The following is a 12,941-nucleotide window of genomic DNA, read 5'->3' as shown; positions in this document are numbered from 1 at the left end:
TGATCTTGGCCATGAAAGCCTTCGACAACACAAGATTGTCTTGGTTTCTGCACCTTCTGGTTGGAGAGGAGTTTTTCCCCCGGAATCTCAGTCCCTTGTTTTCCGTATTCAGGTGGCGAAGACGAGGAGCCCGAATGGGTGGAGGTGATTGTGGAGGTGCTCCTCTCCCTTCTGGCACAGTCTAGCGCATTGATTCGGCGGGTCTGCAGAAGCGTGTTTGCGCTCGTGTGTCAGCACATGACGGAGGCTGCTCTGCAACTCATTCTGGATGTGAGTGCTCCGTTTTTATCATAATGTATAATCCTCCTCCTGCTTCATTGTTTTCTTTTTTTTATGTACATATGTACAGTAAAGTCTCGCTTATCCAACCTTCACTTATCCAACGTTGTGTATTATCCAACGCAGTCTGCCTTTTAGTAGTCAAATGTTTTTCTAGTAAATGTTGCGATATTTTGGTGTGAAATTCGTAAATACAGTAATTACTACATAACGTTACCGTGTGTTGAACTGCTTATTCTGCTAATTTGTTGTAAAACATGATGTTTTGGTGCTTAATTTGTAAAATCAACGTAATTTTATGTTTAATAGGCTTTTCCTTAATCCCTCCTTATTATCCATTTATGGCCCATTTATGTTGGATAATAACAATAAGAATTAAAAAACTTCATTTATACCCTGCCATCATTTCCCCGCGGGGACTCAGGGCGGCTCACATGGGGCAAAAACCCGATCAGCATAATAATAATAATAATAATAATAATAATAATAATAATAATAATAATAATAATATAATAATAATAATAATATTTTCTTTATATACCGCCCTATCTCCCGGATGGGACTCAGGGCGGTTTCCAATCATAAAAACAACACATACATTACATAGCAACATAATAACACATTATTAAGCAAAGTAAAACAATACAATTACTGTATATACTTGACTATAAAACTATAAGCCTAGTTTTTCAGCCCTTTTTTAAAGACTGAAAAAAAACCCCTTGGTTTATACTCGGGTGAGGATCCTGGTTGGCTTATATTTGGGTCAGCTTATACTTGAGAATATATGGTACATTTATTATTTTTCTCTATTATTATTGGTATTATTACATTTATTATTTTTCTCTATTATTGTTGCTACTATTACATTTATTTTACTCTATTTTTATTATTAATAATAATATAGTATTCCACTCTGATCTTATTATTATTATTGCATTTATTATTTTACTCTATTTATTATTACAGTAGAGTCTCACTTATCCAACACAATAAATACAGTAATGACTACATAGCATTACTGCGTATTGAACTACCTTTTCTGTCAGATTTGTTGTATAACATCATGTTTTGGTGCTTAATTTGTAAAATCATAACCTAATTTGATGTTTAATAGGCTTTTCCTTAATCTCTCCTTATTATCCAACATATTTGCTTATCCAATGTTCTGCCGGCCCGTTCATGTTGGATAAGTGAGATTCTACTGTACATTTCTTACAGGTGAGTCTCACTTATCCAACACTCGCTTATCCAACATTCTGGATTATCCAATGCATTTTTGTAGTCAATGTTTTCAATAAATCGTGATATTTTGGTGCTAAATTCATAAATATAGTAATTACTAGGTAGCATTACTGCGTATTGAACTACCTTTTCTGTCAGATTTGTTGTATAACGTGATGTTTTGGTGTTTAATTTGTAAAATCATAACCTAATTTGATGTTTAATAGACTTTTCCTTAATCTCTCCTTATTATCCAACATATTCGCTTATCCAACATTCTGCCGGCCCGTTTACATTGGATAAGCGAGACTCTACTGTACTTGTATTATTTTCCTGTATTTATTATTATTATTATTACATGTATTATTACTATTATTATTACATGTATTATTTTACTCTATTTTTATTAAAAGGATACATAAACACATTTACATTGAAGAAGATGAGAATCATGATTTGATCAGAGTTGGACAGTCTTATCTTAAATTTGAGCTTTATGCAAATATTCAAAAACATTTAACCTACTGATTTCTCAATTAATTAATTTTATTGGTATCTATTTTTATTTCTAAAATTGACCACCCTCGGCTTATACTGGAGTCAATGTTTTCCCAGTTTTTTTTTGTGGTAAAATTAGGTGCCTTGGCTTATATTCAGGTCAGCTTATACTCGAGTATATACGGTATACAAAATGCATAAGGTTGTGGATTAATTACAACTAACATCATGCAAGGTTAATCCCTGAGAAACTCGATCAGTCCTTGAAGTTTCTCTGGTTGTGGGTGAACTACAACTCCCAGAAAGGAAGGCCAATTTCTCCCAAAGCACTCCAGCAACTAAATTTTGGAGTCTATTGTTCTATGATCGGGATCTTTAACAGAATTACAGAGTATTTGTTTCCCCTCAAGGTTCTTGACCCACAACAAGACCAGGATGAAGAAAGTGCTGTTGTGGTTGTCGAAGAGGCCCAGAAGACAAAGAAGAAATCTTTGCCAGATGAGGTGAGAACTCTGCTTGTGTTTAAGAGTTTTATTAGCATAAACATTAGAATTAGTCATTGTTTGGTTTGGAATTTTATGCATGGTCCAATGAGAAATGAGACACATGGGTCTTTGGATGAACTAATAATAATATACTTTATTTATATTCCACTCTGTCTCCCCAAGGGGACGCAGGGCAAATTATAGAAGACACATACGGCAAGCATTCAGTGCCCTTATACAATTAACAAGGACAGACAATACACAAACAGAGGTAAAGGCATTTCCCATTTTATTTCCGACTCTAGCCACGGGGAGATGCTGTCACTCCCTCTTCTATGCCAAGGAGATTTTTGTAGTCTTGTCTTCCTGATCAATTTCCTTAAAGGCGCCTTTTATTACCGCCAGGCTAAAAGCAGTACCTATTTATCTACTCGCATTTCAGCTTTCAATCTGCTAGGTAGGCAGGTGAGCTGGGGCTGATGACGGGTGCTCACCCCGACCTGGGCTCAAACTGCCGACCTTTCAGTCGGCAGGATTTTCTGCAGCCCAACCCCGATGGGAAACTTCAACTTCCATCATCCTGGGTCAATCTGTAGTCTGTGTATTGAGATTACTGTCTATGTTTCACGTTATTTTAACTTTTGTAAGATGTGTTATTATATTGTGATTTTATTGTGTTACTGTTTTTATTGATGTAATACTGTTTTGGGCTTGTCCCAGCGTAAGCCACCCCGACTCCTTTGGGAGCGGGGTATAAATAAAGTATTATTATTATTATTATTATTATTATTATTATTATTATTATTATTATTATTATTATTGACACAACGACATAGTATGATACAGCAAACAAGATAGATATACTGGATTTCTTATCACAAGTTGAACACTTCCCAAGTGTTTAGGACTGTGTGATGTATTTTTGGATGTTTTTATTATAATAATAATAAATAATAACTTTATTTTTATATCCTGCTTCCATCTCCCCAGCGGGGCGGCTCACACGGGGACAAGCCCAGTTTCAACATACAATAAAATACTGAATAATTAAACCAATGTAAAACAGGTAAAATAGTATAAACATACAAACCAGCATAAAACATCAACATCAAAACATTAGAAAATTAGAGTCTGAACATAATATACAAACTGTAAGATAAAATTCAGCAGACTCTACAAGCGGGAATTAAGGATCTCATGACAGAGTTCAATCAATAAGAGTGCAGTGTGATAAAGTGCAGTAGTTGTGCACTTATTATTATTATTATTATTATTATTGACACAACGACGTTGTATGACACAGCAAACAAGATAGATATGCTGGATTTCGTTTCACAAACCACAAGTCGAACACTTCCCAAGTGTCTAGGACTGTGTGATGTATTTTCGGATGATGCGTGCAGATCCCAGCAGGGTGGCCTTTTGCAGTTGGCAGATCGTAATTTTGTCAATGTCTATTGTTTCCAAATGCCGGCTGAGATCTTTTGGCACGGCACCCAGTGTGCCCATCACCACCGGGACCACCTGCACTGGTTTCTGCCAGAGTCTTTGAAGTTCAATCTTGAGGTCCTGATAGCGGCTGAGTTTTTCCTGTTGTTTTCATCAATGCGACTGTCACCTGGGATGGCGACATCAATTATCCAAACCTTGTTCTTTTCCACAACTGTGATGTCTGGTGTGTTGTGTTCCAGAACTTTGTCAGTCTGGATTCGGAAGTCCCACAGGATCTTTGCGTGTTCATTTTCCACGACCTTTGCTGGTTTGTGATCCCACCAGTTCTTTGCTGCTGGGAGGTGGTACTTGAGGCATAAGTTCCAATGGATCATTTGGGCCACACAGTTGTGCCTCTGTTTGTAGTCTGTCTGTGCAATTTTCTTACAGCAGCTGAGGATATGATCAATGGTTTCGTTGGTTTCCTTGCACAGTCTACATTTTGGGTCATCAGCTGATTTTTCCATCTTGGCCTGAATTGCCTTTGTCCTGATGTCTTGCTCCTGGGCTGCAAGGATCAGGCCTTCTGTCTCCTTCTTTAGGGTCCCATTCGTGAGCCAGAGCCAGGTCTTCTCCTTGTCAGCTTTTCCTTCAATTTTGTCAAGGAACTTTCCATGCAATTATTATTATTATTATTATTATTATTATTATTATTATTATTATTATTATTATTATTATTTTAATACGCATTTTACAGAAGTAGGTTTTAATATGCGTATGTAATAGAAAAGCCAGTCTGGATAGATATTTTTCCACCTGCCATCAGAAGGACATACTTTTTTGGAACTCCCCAACACTTTTTCTTATTTTTCCTTTCTCTCTTTTGGAGGAGAGTGACGATGGGAGCAGCGGAGAGAGTTCTGCCGAGGAAGACAGCTCGGAGGAGGACAACGCTCCGGAGACGGACAGCGAAGCCGAGGGCGAGGCGGACGAGGCCTTCCGCTCCATGCTGACCAACGTTTTGCAGGCCGGAAATGCACTGGTTAGTAGGGGCCCTTTCCTTTTCTGGGCTTCAATGCTTTAACTCCTTCAATGTCGATTTCCGTGCTGCCTAGCCTCTTCCCGGCCTGCTTTTCACTTTGGCCATTTGTCGAATCCAAGGGCGGGGACGACAGCGACGAGGACTTTGACGACGAGACCATGATGTCCCTCGACGGGAACCTCTCGGCCCTCTTTGCCGAGCAGCGGAAGCGGGTCCAGGCCAAAAAGGACGAGAAAGAAAAAATCCGGAAGGAGAAGATCTTGCGCCGGGAATTCAAAATTAAGGTAGGAGGCAAGGCCTTTTTGCCTGAGAGCATGCTAAATATTAACCAAGGATAGGGTGCTAAAATACCGTATTGACTCAAATCTAATGCTCACCTTTTTTGACTAAATGACCTCACCAAAATTAGCGTGCACCTGAGATTTGCATCATATGGTGACCATCTTATTATTTATTTACAGTAGAGTCTCACTTATCCAAGTTAAACGGGCCGGCAGAAGCTTGGATAAGTGAATATCTTGGATAATAAGGAGGGATTAAGGAAAAGCTTATCAAACATCAAATTAGGTTATGATTTTACAAATTAAGCACCAAAACATCATGTTTTACAACAAATTTGACAGAAAAAGCAGTTCAATACGCAGTAATGTTATGTTGTAATTACTGTATTTACGAATTTAGCACCAAAATATCACGATATATTGAAAATATTGAATACAAAAATGGCTTGGATAATCCAGAAGCTTGGATAAGTGAGGCTTGGATAAGTGAGACTCTACTGTATTTATTTATTTATTAGTGGCAGTTACTGTATATACTCGAGTATAAGCCTAGTTTTTCAGCCCTTTTTTAGGACTGAAAAAACCCTCCTCGGCTTATACTCCGATGAGAGTCCTGGTGGGCTTATATTCAGGTCAGCTTATACTCAAGTATATATGGTATATTATTTTTCTCTATTATTATTATTCGTATGGTTACATTTATTATTTTACTCTATTAATTATTTTTACATTTATTATTTTACTCTATTATTGTTACTTTAATATTTATTTTACTCTATTTTTATTATTATTAATACATTTATTATTTTACTGCATTTATTATTATTATTATTATTATTATTATTACATTTATTATTTCACTCGATTATTATTAAAAGGATACATAAGCACATTTACTTTGAAGAAGGTGAAAATAATGATTTAATCAGAGTTGGACAGTCATATCTTAAATTACAGTTTGATGTAAAGATTCAAAACATTTAAACTACGGATGCCTCAATTAATGTAATTTTATTGGTATCTCGGCTTATACTGGAGTCAATGATTTCCCAGTTTTTTTGTGATAAAATTAGGTGCCTCGGCTTATATTCGGGTCGGCTTATACTCGAGTATATACGGTATATCCCGCCCTTCTAACCTCGAAGGGGACTCAGGGCAACTCACAAGTCATATGTACATACAATATATTATATTATTCGTATAGCACAATATAAGCGTTATATATTACTATATTGTACTATAACACTATATTGTAATATTATTAGTAATATTACATGTCATATAAATCTACCATTATAATATTATAATATATATATTATTAGTATAGCATAATACGATTATTATATATTATTATATTGGCACATGACTCCATAGCATTGAATCAAAGCACTTAAAGTGGATTCAATCTGCAAGGTTTTCTTTCCCATAAGGTGCGCCTTAGATTCAATGGCATAAAGCACAAAGTGAAAACTGGAGCCTGGAAGTCACAGCACAACCAGTGCTTTGCATCAAATTTTAATTCTCCTTACCTCTTGATGATGCGTGTCATCTATGTATTTTATTTTGCTTTATTGTAATTGCCTGGGCTTGGTCCCATGTTAGCCACCCTGAGTCCCTTCAGGGAGATGGAGGTGGGTACAAAAATAAAGTTATTTATTTATTTATTTATTTATTTATTTATTACATTTATATCCCGCTCTTCTCACCCCGGAGGGGACTCAGAGCAGCTTACATATCAAATGTACATACAATATATTATTAGCATAGCATAATATAAGCATTAAATTACTATATTGTACTATATCATTATATGGTAATGTTATTATTATTAATATTAATAATAATAATAATAATAATACTACCAGGGATGACTGTTTACTGTAAGCCAACTGGGGTCCCTTTAGCTCTGTGTTGGGATTCTGAAAAATACAGTTTTGCAAATCTATTGTGCTGTGTTTACAGTGAATGTATGTATATAGATATACCTGGGGTTACGTCAAAATTTCTCAGGCTGAAAGAAGTCTGGGGTGGAAAAAATTTTAGAAGCCCTGTGGAGTCAGTGGTGTTATAAATAAGTCAACTGGCATTTCGAAAGCACTTATAACACAGGATGAGAAAGCGATTGTATTATTTTGAATTAACTGCAGCCTCCAGGGGTCAGTATAAGCTTATGAAATCAGTGATTGTTTCATGGTAATAAACCAGGCTAAAACCCTGTATTATTTTAAGCAGAAACTGGATGGCCATTTGTCAGGAGGGATCGGATTGTGTCTTCCTTTATGGCAGAATAATATTGGACTGGATGACCCTTAGGGTCTTTTCCAACTCTTGATTCTACAACCTTGTTCTCATTTTTGTTAATATGTACTTGGTCTAGCACGTCTTTCTGCATTTTTTATCAGTTTATTAATCTGTATACACTTTGTGTATTTTTGATCCCTGAACTGTTTGGGCCTTGGGACTGTGAGAATGCTTGTTGTTCATATAGATTTTATTTCATTTATTTACAGTTTTTATATTCCGCCCTTTTCACCTCAAAGGGACTCAGGGCAGATCACAATGCACATATACAGTAGAGTCTCACTTATCCAACATAAACAGGCCGGCAGAACGTTGGATAAGCGAATATGTTGGATAATAAGGAGGGATTAAGGAAAAGCCTATTAAACATCAAATTAGGTTATGCTTTTACAAATTAAGGATCAAAACATCATGTTATACCACAAATTTGTCAGAAAAAGTAGTTCAATACACAATAATGCTATGTAGTAATTACTGTATTTACGAACTTGGCTCCAAAATATCATGATGTATTGAAAACATTGACTACAAAAAAGCGTTGGATAATCCAGAATGTTGGATAAGTGAGACTCTACTGTATGTACTTGGTCTAGCACGTCTTTCTGCATTTTTTAGCAGTTTATTAATCTGTATACACTTTGTGTATTTTTGATCCCTGAACTGTTTGGGCCCTGAGACTGTGAGAATGCTTGTTGTTGATATAGATTTTTATTTATTTATTTACAGTTTTTATATTCCGCCCTTTTCACCTCAAAGGGACTCAGGGCAGATCACAATGCACATATACATGGCAAACATTCAATGCCATTAGACATACAACATATATAGACAGACAGAGAGGCAATTTAACGTTTTCCAGCTTCTGGCTTCATGAGGGTATGCTTGATTCTGGCCACAGGGGGAGCTGCCACTTCACCGTCCACTTGTGACACCGAGTCCTTGATGGAGTACTTCCTCATTCTTCCACACACTGCTGGAGGTTTTTTTTATGGTGTCATAAATTTGTTAAATTAGCCTCCCTGCATAAAGCGGTTCCTAAATTTCCTGCTTGACAGATGCAACTGTCTTTTGGGCTGCATAGGACAACAGCAAGCTAGATTACTAATGGTCGAGAGCTTATTCCAAAATGAATTCTTTTCCACCTCTAGGATTCTGCCCCTCTCTTGTGTCTCCTTGTCCATTTATTATTATTCCTGTGCTCGTCCTTCCAGGTCCTGGACTTGGTGGAGGTGTTTCTGACGAAGCAGCCCGAGAACCCGCTGGTCTTCCGCGTCATCGAGCCCCTCCTCTCCGTCATCGAGCAGAGCATGAGCTCCGACTCGGGCAAGCAAGAGCAGGACTTCCTCCGCAAGACGGCCGACATCTTCACGTGAGTCCAGGGAGAGGATGTGCGGATGCAAAAGTTAAGATGCGAAGCTGCTCTGGGCTGAGGTGTGAGGTGTGCATTGTATGGTGTTGCTTTGGCTTTCAGGAACAGCTTGTGCAGATCGAAGCAGTATTGCAGAAACGTCGGGCCCATCCAGGAGGAACTACACAACCAGCTGGAAAGTCTGGTGAAAAGAGCCTGCAAGCAGCGCGACTCCACCGTCGCCTTGTACTGTTTCAGGTGAGTTTGGCGCGTCCAATACGATTATTTATTTATTTATTTATTTATTACAATATTTATATCCCGCCCTTCTCACCCAACAGGGGACTCAGGGCGGCTTACAATAAAACGCATATATAAAAATTATACAGTGCAATATAAATCAGTTAAAAAATTATTAACTTACATCAGTATTCATAAAACACATTATAAAATACAGGTAGGCATGTTCAAAAAAAAAAAAAACCTGGGTCTGTCGATTGAAATGTAAGTTAAAATGCAATAAATATTTTTTAAATATTCATAAATAAAGAGAAGACCAGAGCAGTCTTCTATTATCTGTTCCACTCTCTGCTTAGTTTGAAAATCTAGGTTCAGTTTTCTTGCCTTTGAGTCCCAAGTTGCCACAAATGCTGGAATGAGATCCTCCCTTTGAAACAAGGCATCCAAGTTGCTGAGCTTCTGATAAAGTCACCACATATTTTGCTTCTGTTGTGTTTAATGAGAGGGGTCACTTCCATATATGGACACAGCTGACCTTTGGTATCCACTGGCATTGGTTCCAGGACCTCCGTGGATACCGAAATCCATAGATGTTCAAGTCCTTCTCCACATGCCCTTCTCCTCCTTTCTGAAAGAGTTAGTGCCTCACGATTCAGCTAGCCACTGCTTCTAAATATTTGGGGTGGAAAATAGATCCCAAAGGCGAACCATGGTTTTGCCACATGCAAAAACTTTTCAAACTCTTTGTGTCAGTGACATGCTTTGTAAATGCATGCATCTTTTCGTGACAAAGTCATTTGGTTTTACTGGCAAACTGGAGGTTAAATCAAGCCTTTATAAGTGACCAATACAACACTAATGTAATATTTCTGCATATATTTGAGTATAGGTAAAAACAGGGGTCCCCAAACTAAGGCCCGGGGGCCGGATGCGGCCCTCCAAGGTAATTTACCTGGCCCCCCGCCCTCATTTATAATATAATATTTTATATCAGTTTTAATAATATAATATACTAGCTGTGCCCGGCCACGCGTTGCTGTGGCGTTTTCTGGTGGTGTTGGTGAGAAATTGTTGAGGTAGTGGTGGTATTGAATGTCTGTTGTATGGTAGTCTTTATGTTTAGTATGCACACTGAAGTGGATTATATGGCAGTGTGGAGTCAAGATAATCCAGTTCAAAGCAGATAATATAAGATTCTAAATGGGTTATATAGCTGTGTGGAAGGGCCTTGAGTCTACACTGCCATATAATCCAGTTCAAATCTGATAATCTGTGGAAGAGGCCTAAGTGAGGCCTAACTGTGCCTGTCCCCTGGGCTGAGTAAGTTGCTAGGAGACCAAGTGGGCGGAGCTTAGCCTTCAAACTGGCAGCAATTGGATAAAAAACTATTATTCCTCTCCCTGTAATTAGGACTTTATTTTTCTTTTCTTTTTGTTGTATCAACCTAGAGCCGTGAATGATGGGTTGTGTTGTTAAATTTCGAGGTTGGGGGGCCTGTAGTTTTGTTGTTTTGTCCGCTGCCCTGATGCCATCACTCTTTTATATATATAGATTGTATATACATATAATATTGATAATAATATTATCATTTTATACAATACAACACTAACAATAATATCATATAATAATATTAATTATATGTAATATATTACATATAATATTACAGTATAGTGGTATAGATCAATATAGTATAATGCTAATATTGTGCTATGTTAATAATATAATAGATTACTGTTAATAATTATAACAGATTAATAACAGGGGCGAGCTACAGGGAACGATCTACTCCCCTGTTTAAAGAGCTCCACTGGCTGCCGTTCACTTTCCGGTCCCAATTCAAGGTGCAGACCATCATCTATAAAGCCCTAAACGGTTTGGGACCCACCTACCTTAGGGACCGTATCTCCTACCATAAACCTGCTCGTTCCCTTCGTTCATCCGGGGAGGCCTTCCTTTCGCCACTGCCTCTGTCCCAGGCCCGTCTTGTGGGAACGAGGGAGAGGGCTTTTTCTGCTGTGGCCCCCCGACTGTGGAATTCATTGCCCACTGAGATTAGGCAAGCCCCCACCTTGTTAGCCTTTAAGAAAGATCTAAAAACATGGCTTTTCCGATGTGCCTTTGGGGAGTAAATGTAATATATTGCTCTGGCCATTCCCCTTGGTTTTTATCCTTTAGACTGCTCCACCATTTTATTTCCCTGTTTCCCCCTATTCCTATGTCTCTCTCTCCCGAGTTTTTAATTAAGTGTTCATGTGGCCCGCCCTGTTTTTTACTGTTTTCTCTGATTTGTGCTGTAATGTATATGATTATTTTTGCACTGTTATATTGTGTTATGATATGTTGTTTTATTTTGTTATATTGTATGGTGTCTGGGCATGGCCCCATGTAAGCCGCCCCGAGTCCCCGTTGGGGAGATGGTGGCGGGGTATAAATAAAGTTTTATTATTATTATTATTATTATTATTATTATTATTATTATAATATATTGTATGTACATACAGCTGCTCTGAGTTCCCTTTGGGGTGAGAAGGGTGGGATATAAATGTAGTAAATAAATGTAGTCAATGAATAAATAAATAATTTTGGACTTAGGCTTGCCCAAAGTCTGAAATGACTTGAAGACACACAACAACAACAACAATCCTAATTAACCTGACTATCTCATTGGCCAGAAGCAGGCCCACACTTCCTATTGAAATCGTGATAGGTTTATGTTGGTTAAAATTGTTTTCATTTTAAAATATTGTATTGTTCTTTCATTGTTATTGTTGTTGTTTTGCACTAAAAATAAGATATGTGCAGTGTACATAGGAATTTGTTCGGTTTTTTTTCCCCAAATGATAATTCGGCCCCTCAACACTCTGAAGGATTGTGGAATGGCCCTCTGCTTTAAAAGTTTGAGGACCCCTGGGTAAAAAGGTAAAGGTTTTCCGCTGACATTAAGTCCAGTCGTGACGGACTCTGGGGGTTGGTGCTCATCTCCATTTCTAAGCCGAAAAGCCGGCTTTGTCCGTAGACACCTCCAAGGTAATGTGGCCATTGGCATGACTGCATGGAGCGCCGCTACCTTCCTGCCGGAGCGGTACCTATTGATCTACTCACATTTGCATGTTTTCAAACTGCTCGGTTGGCAGGAGCTGGGGCTAACAGCGGGTGCTCATTCCGCTCCCGGGATTTGAACCTGGGACCTTTCGGTCTGCAAGTTCAGCAGCTCAGCACTTTAACACACTATATTTGAGTATAAGCCTGGTTTTTCAGCCTTTTTTTAGGACTGAAAAAGCCCCTCTCGGCTTATACTCGAGTGAGGGTCCTGACTGGCTTATACTCGATATATATGGTACATTTACATTATTTTTCTCTATTTTTATTGGTATTATTACATGTATTATTTTACTCTATTATTATGGTTAGTATTACATTTATTTTACTCTATTTTTATTATTATTAATACATTTATTATTTCACTCTGATACTATTATTGTTATTACATTTATTATTTTACTCTATTATTATTAAAAGGATACATAAGCGCATTTACATTGAAGAAGATGAGAATCATGATTTGATCAGAGGTGGACAGTCTTATGTTAAATTTGAGCTTTATGTAAATATTCAAAAACATTTAACCTACTGATGCCTCAATTAATGTAATTTTATTGGTATCTATTTTTATTTCTGAAATTTCCCACCCTCTGCTTATACTGGAGTCAATGTTTTCCCATTTTTTTGTGGTAAAATTAGGTGCCTCAGCTTATATTTGGGTCGGCTTATACTTGAGTATATACAGTAGATCCCAAAGGCGAACCATGGTT

The 12,941-nt window shown here is 37.6% G+C and overlaps 1 protein-coding gene across 1 annotated transcript in view; it reads left to right on the top strand.

Annotated features, from left to right (window-relative positions):
- Positions 1-12,941, top strand: part of mybbp1a (MYB binding protein 1a) — a 52,661-nt gene that overhangs the window by 29,144 nt on the left and 10,576 nt on the right. Inside the window, exons 16-21 of the mRNA XM_062960678.1 lie at positions 113-270; positions 2,412-2,504; positions 4,807-4,959; positions 5,079-5,243; positions 8,753-8,910; positions 9,013-9,147. Of these exons, the coding sequence (XP_062816748.1) occupies positions 113-270; positions 2,412-2,504; positions 4,807-4,959; positions 5,079-5,243; positions 8,753-8,910; positions 9,013-9,147 (862 nt within the window). The remainder of the gene's footprint in view (positions 1-112; positions 271-2,411; positions 2,505-4,806; positions 4,960-5,078; positions 5,244-8,752; positions 8,911-9,012; positions 9,148-12,941) is intronic.

Source organism: Anolis carolinensis, unplaced genomic scaffold (genome assembly GCF_035594765.1).
Source record: "Anolis carolinensis isolate JA03-04 unplaced genomic scaffold, rAnoCar3.1.pri scaffold_7, whole genome shotgun sequence".
NCBI lineage: Eukaryota > Metazoa > Chordata > Lepidosauria > Squamata > Dactyloidae > Anolis > Anolis carolinensis.
This window is presented reverse-complemented; position numbering and strand designations above follow the sequence as displayed.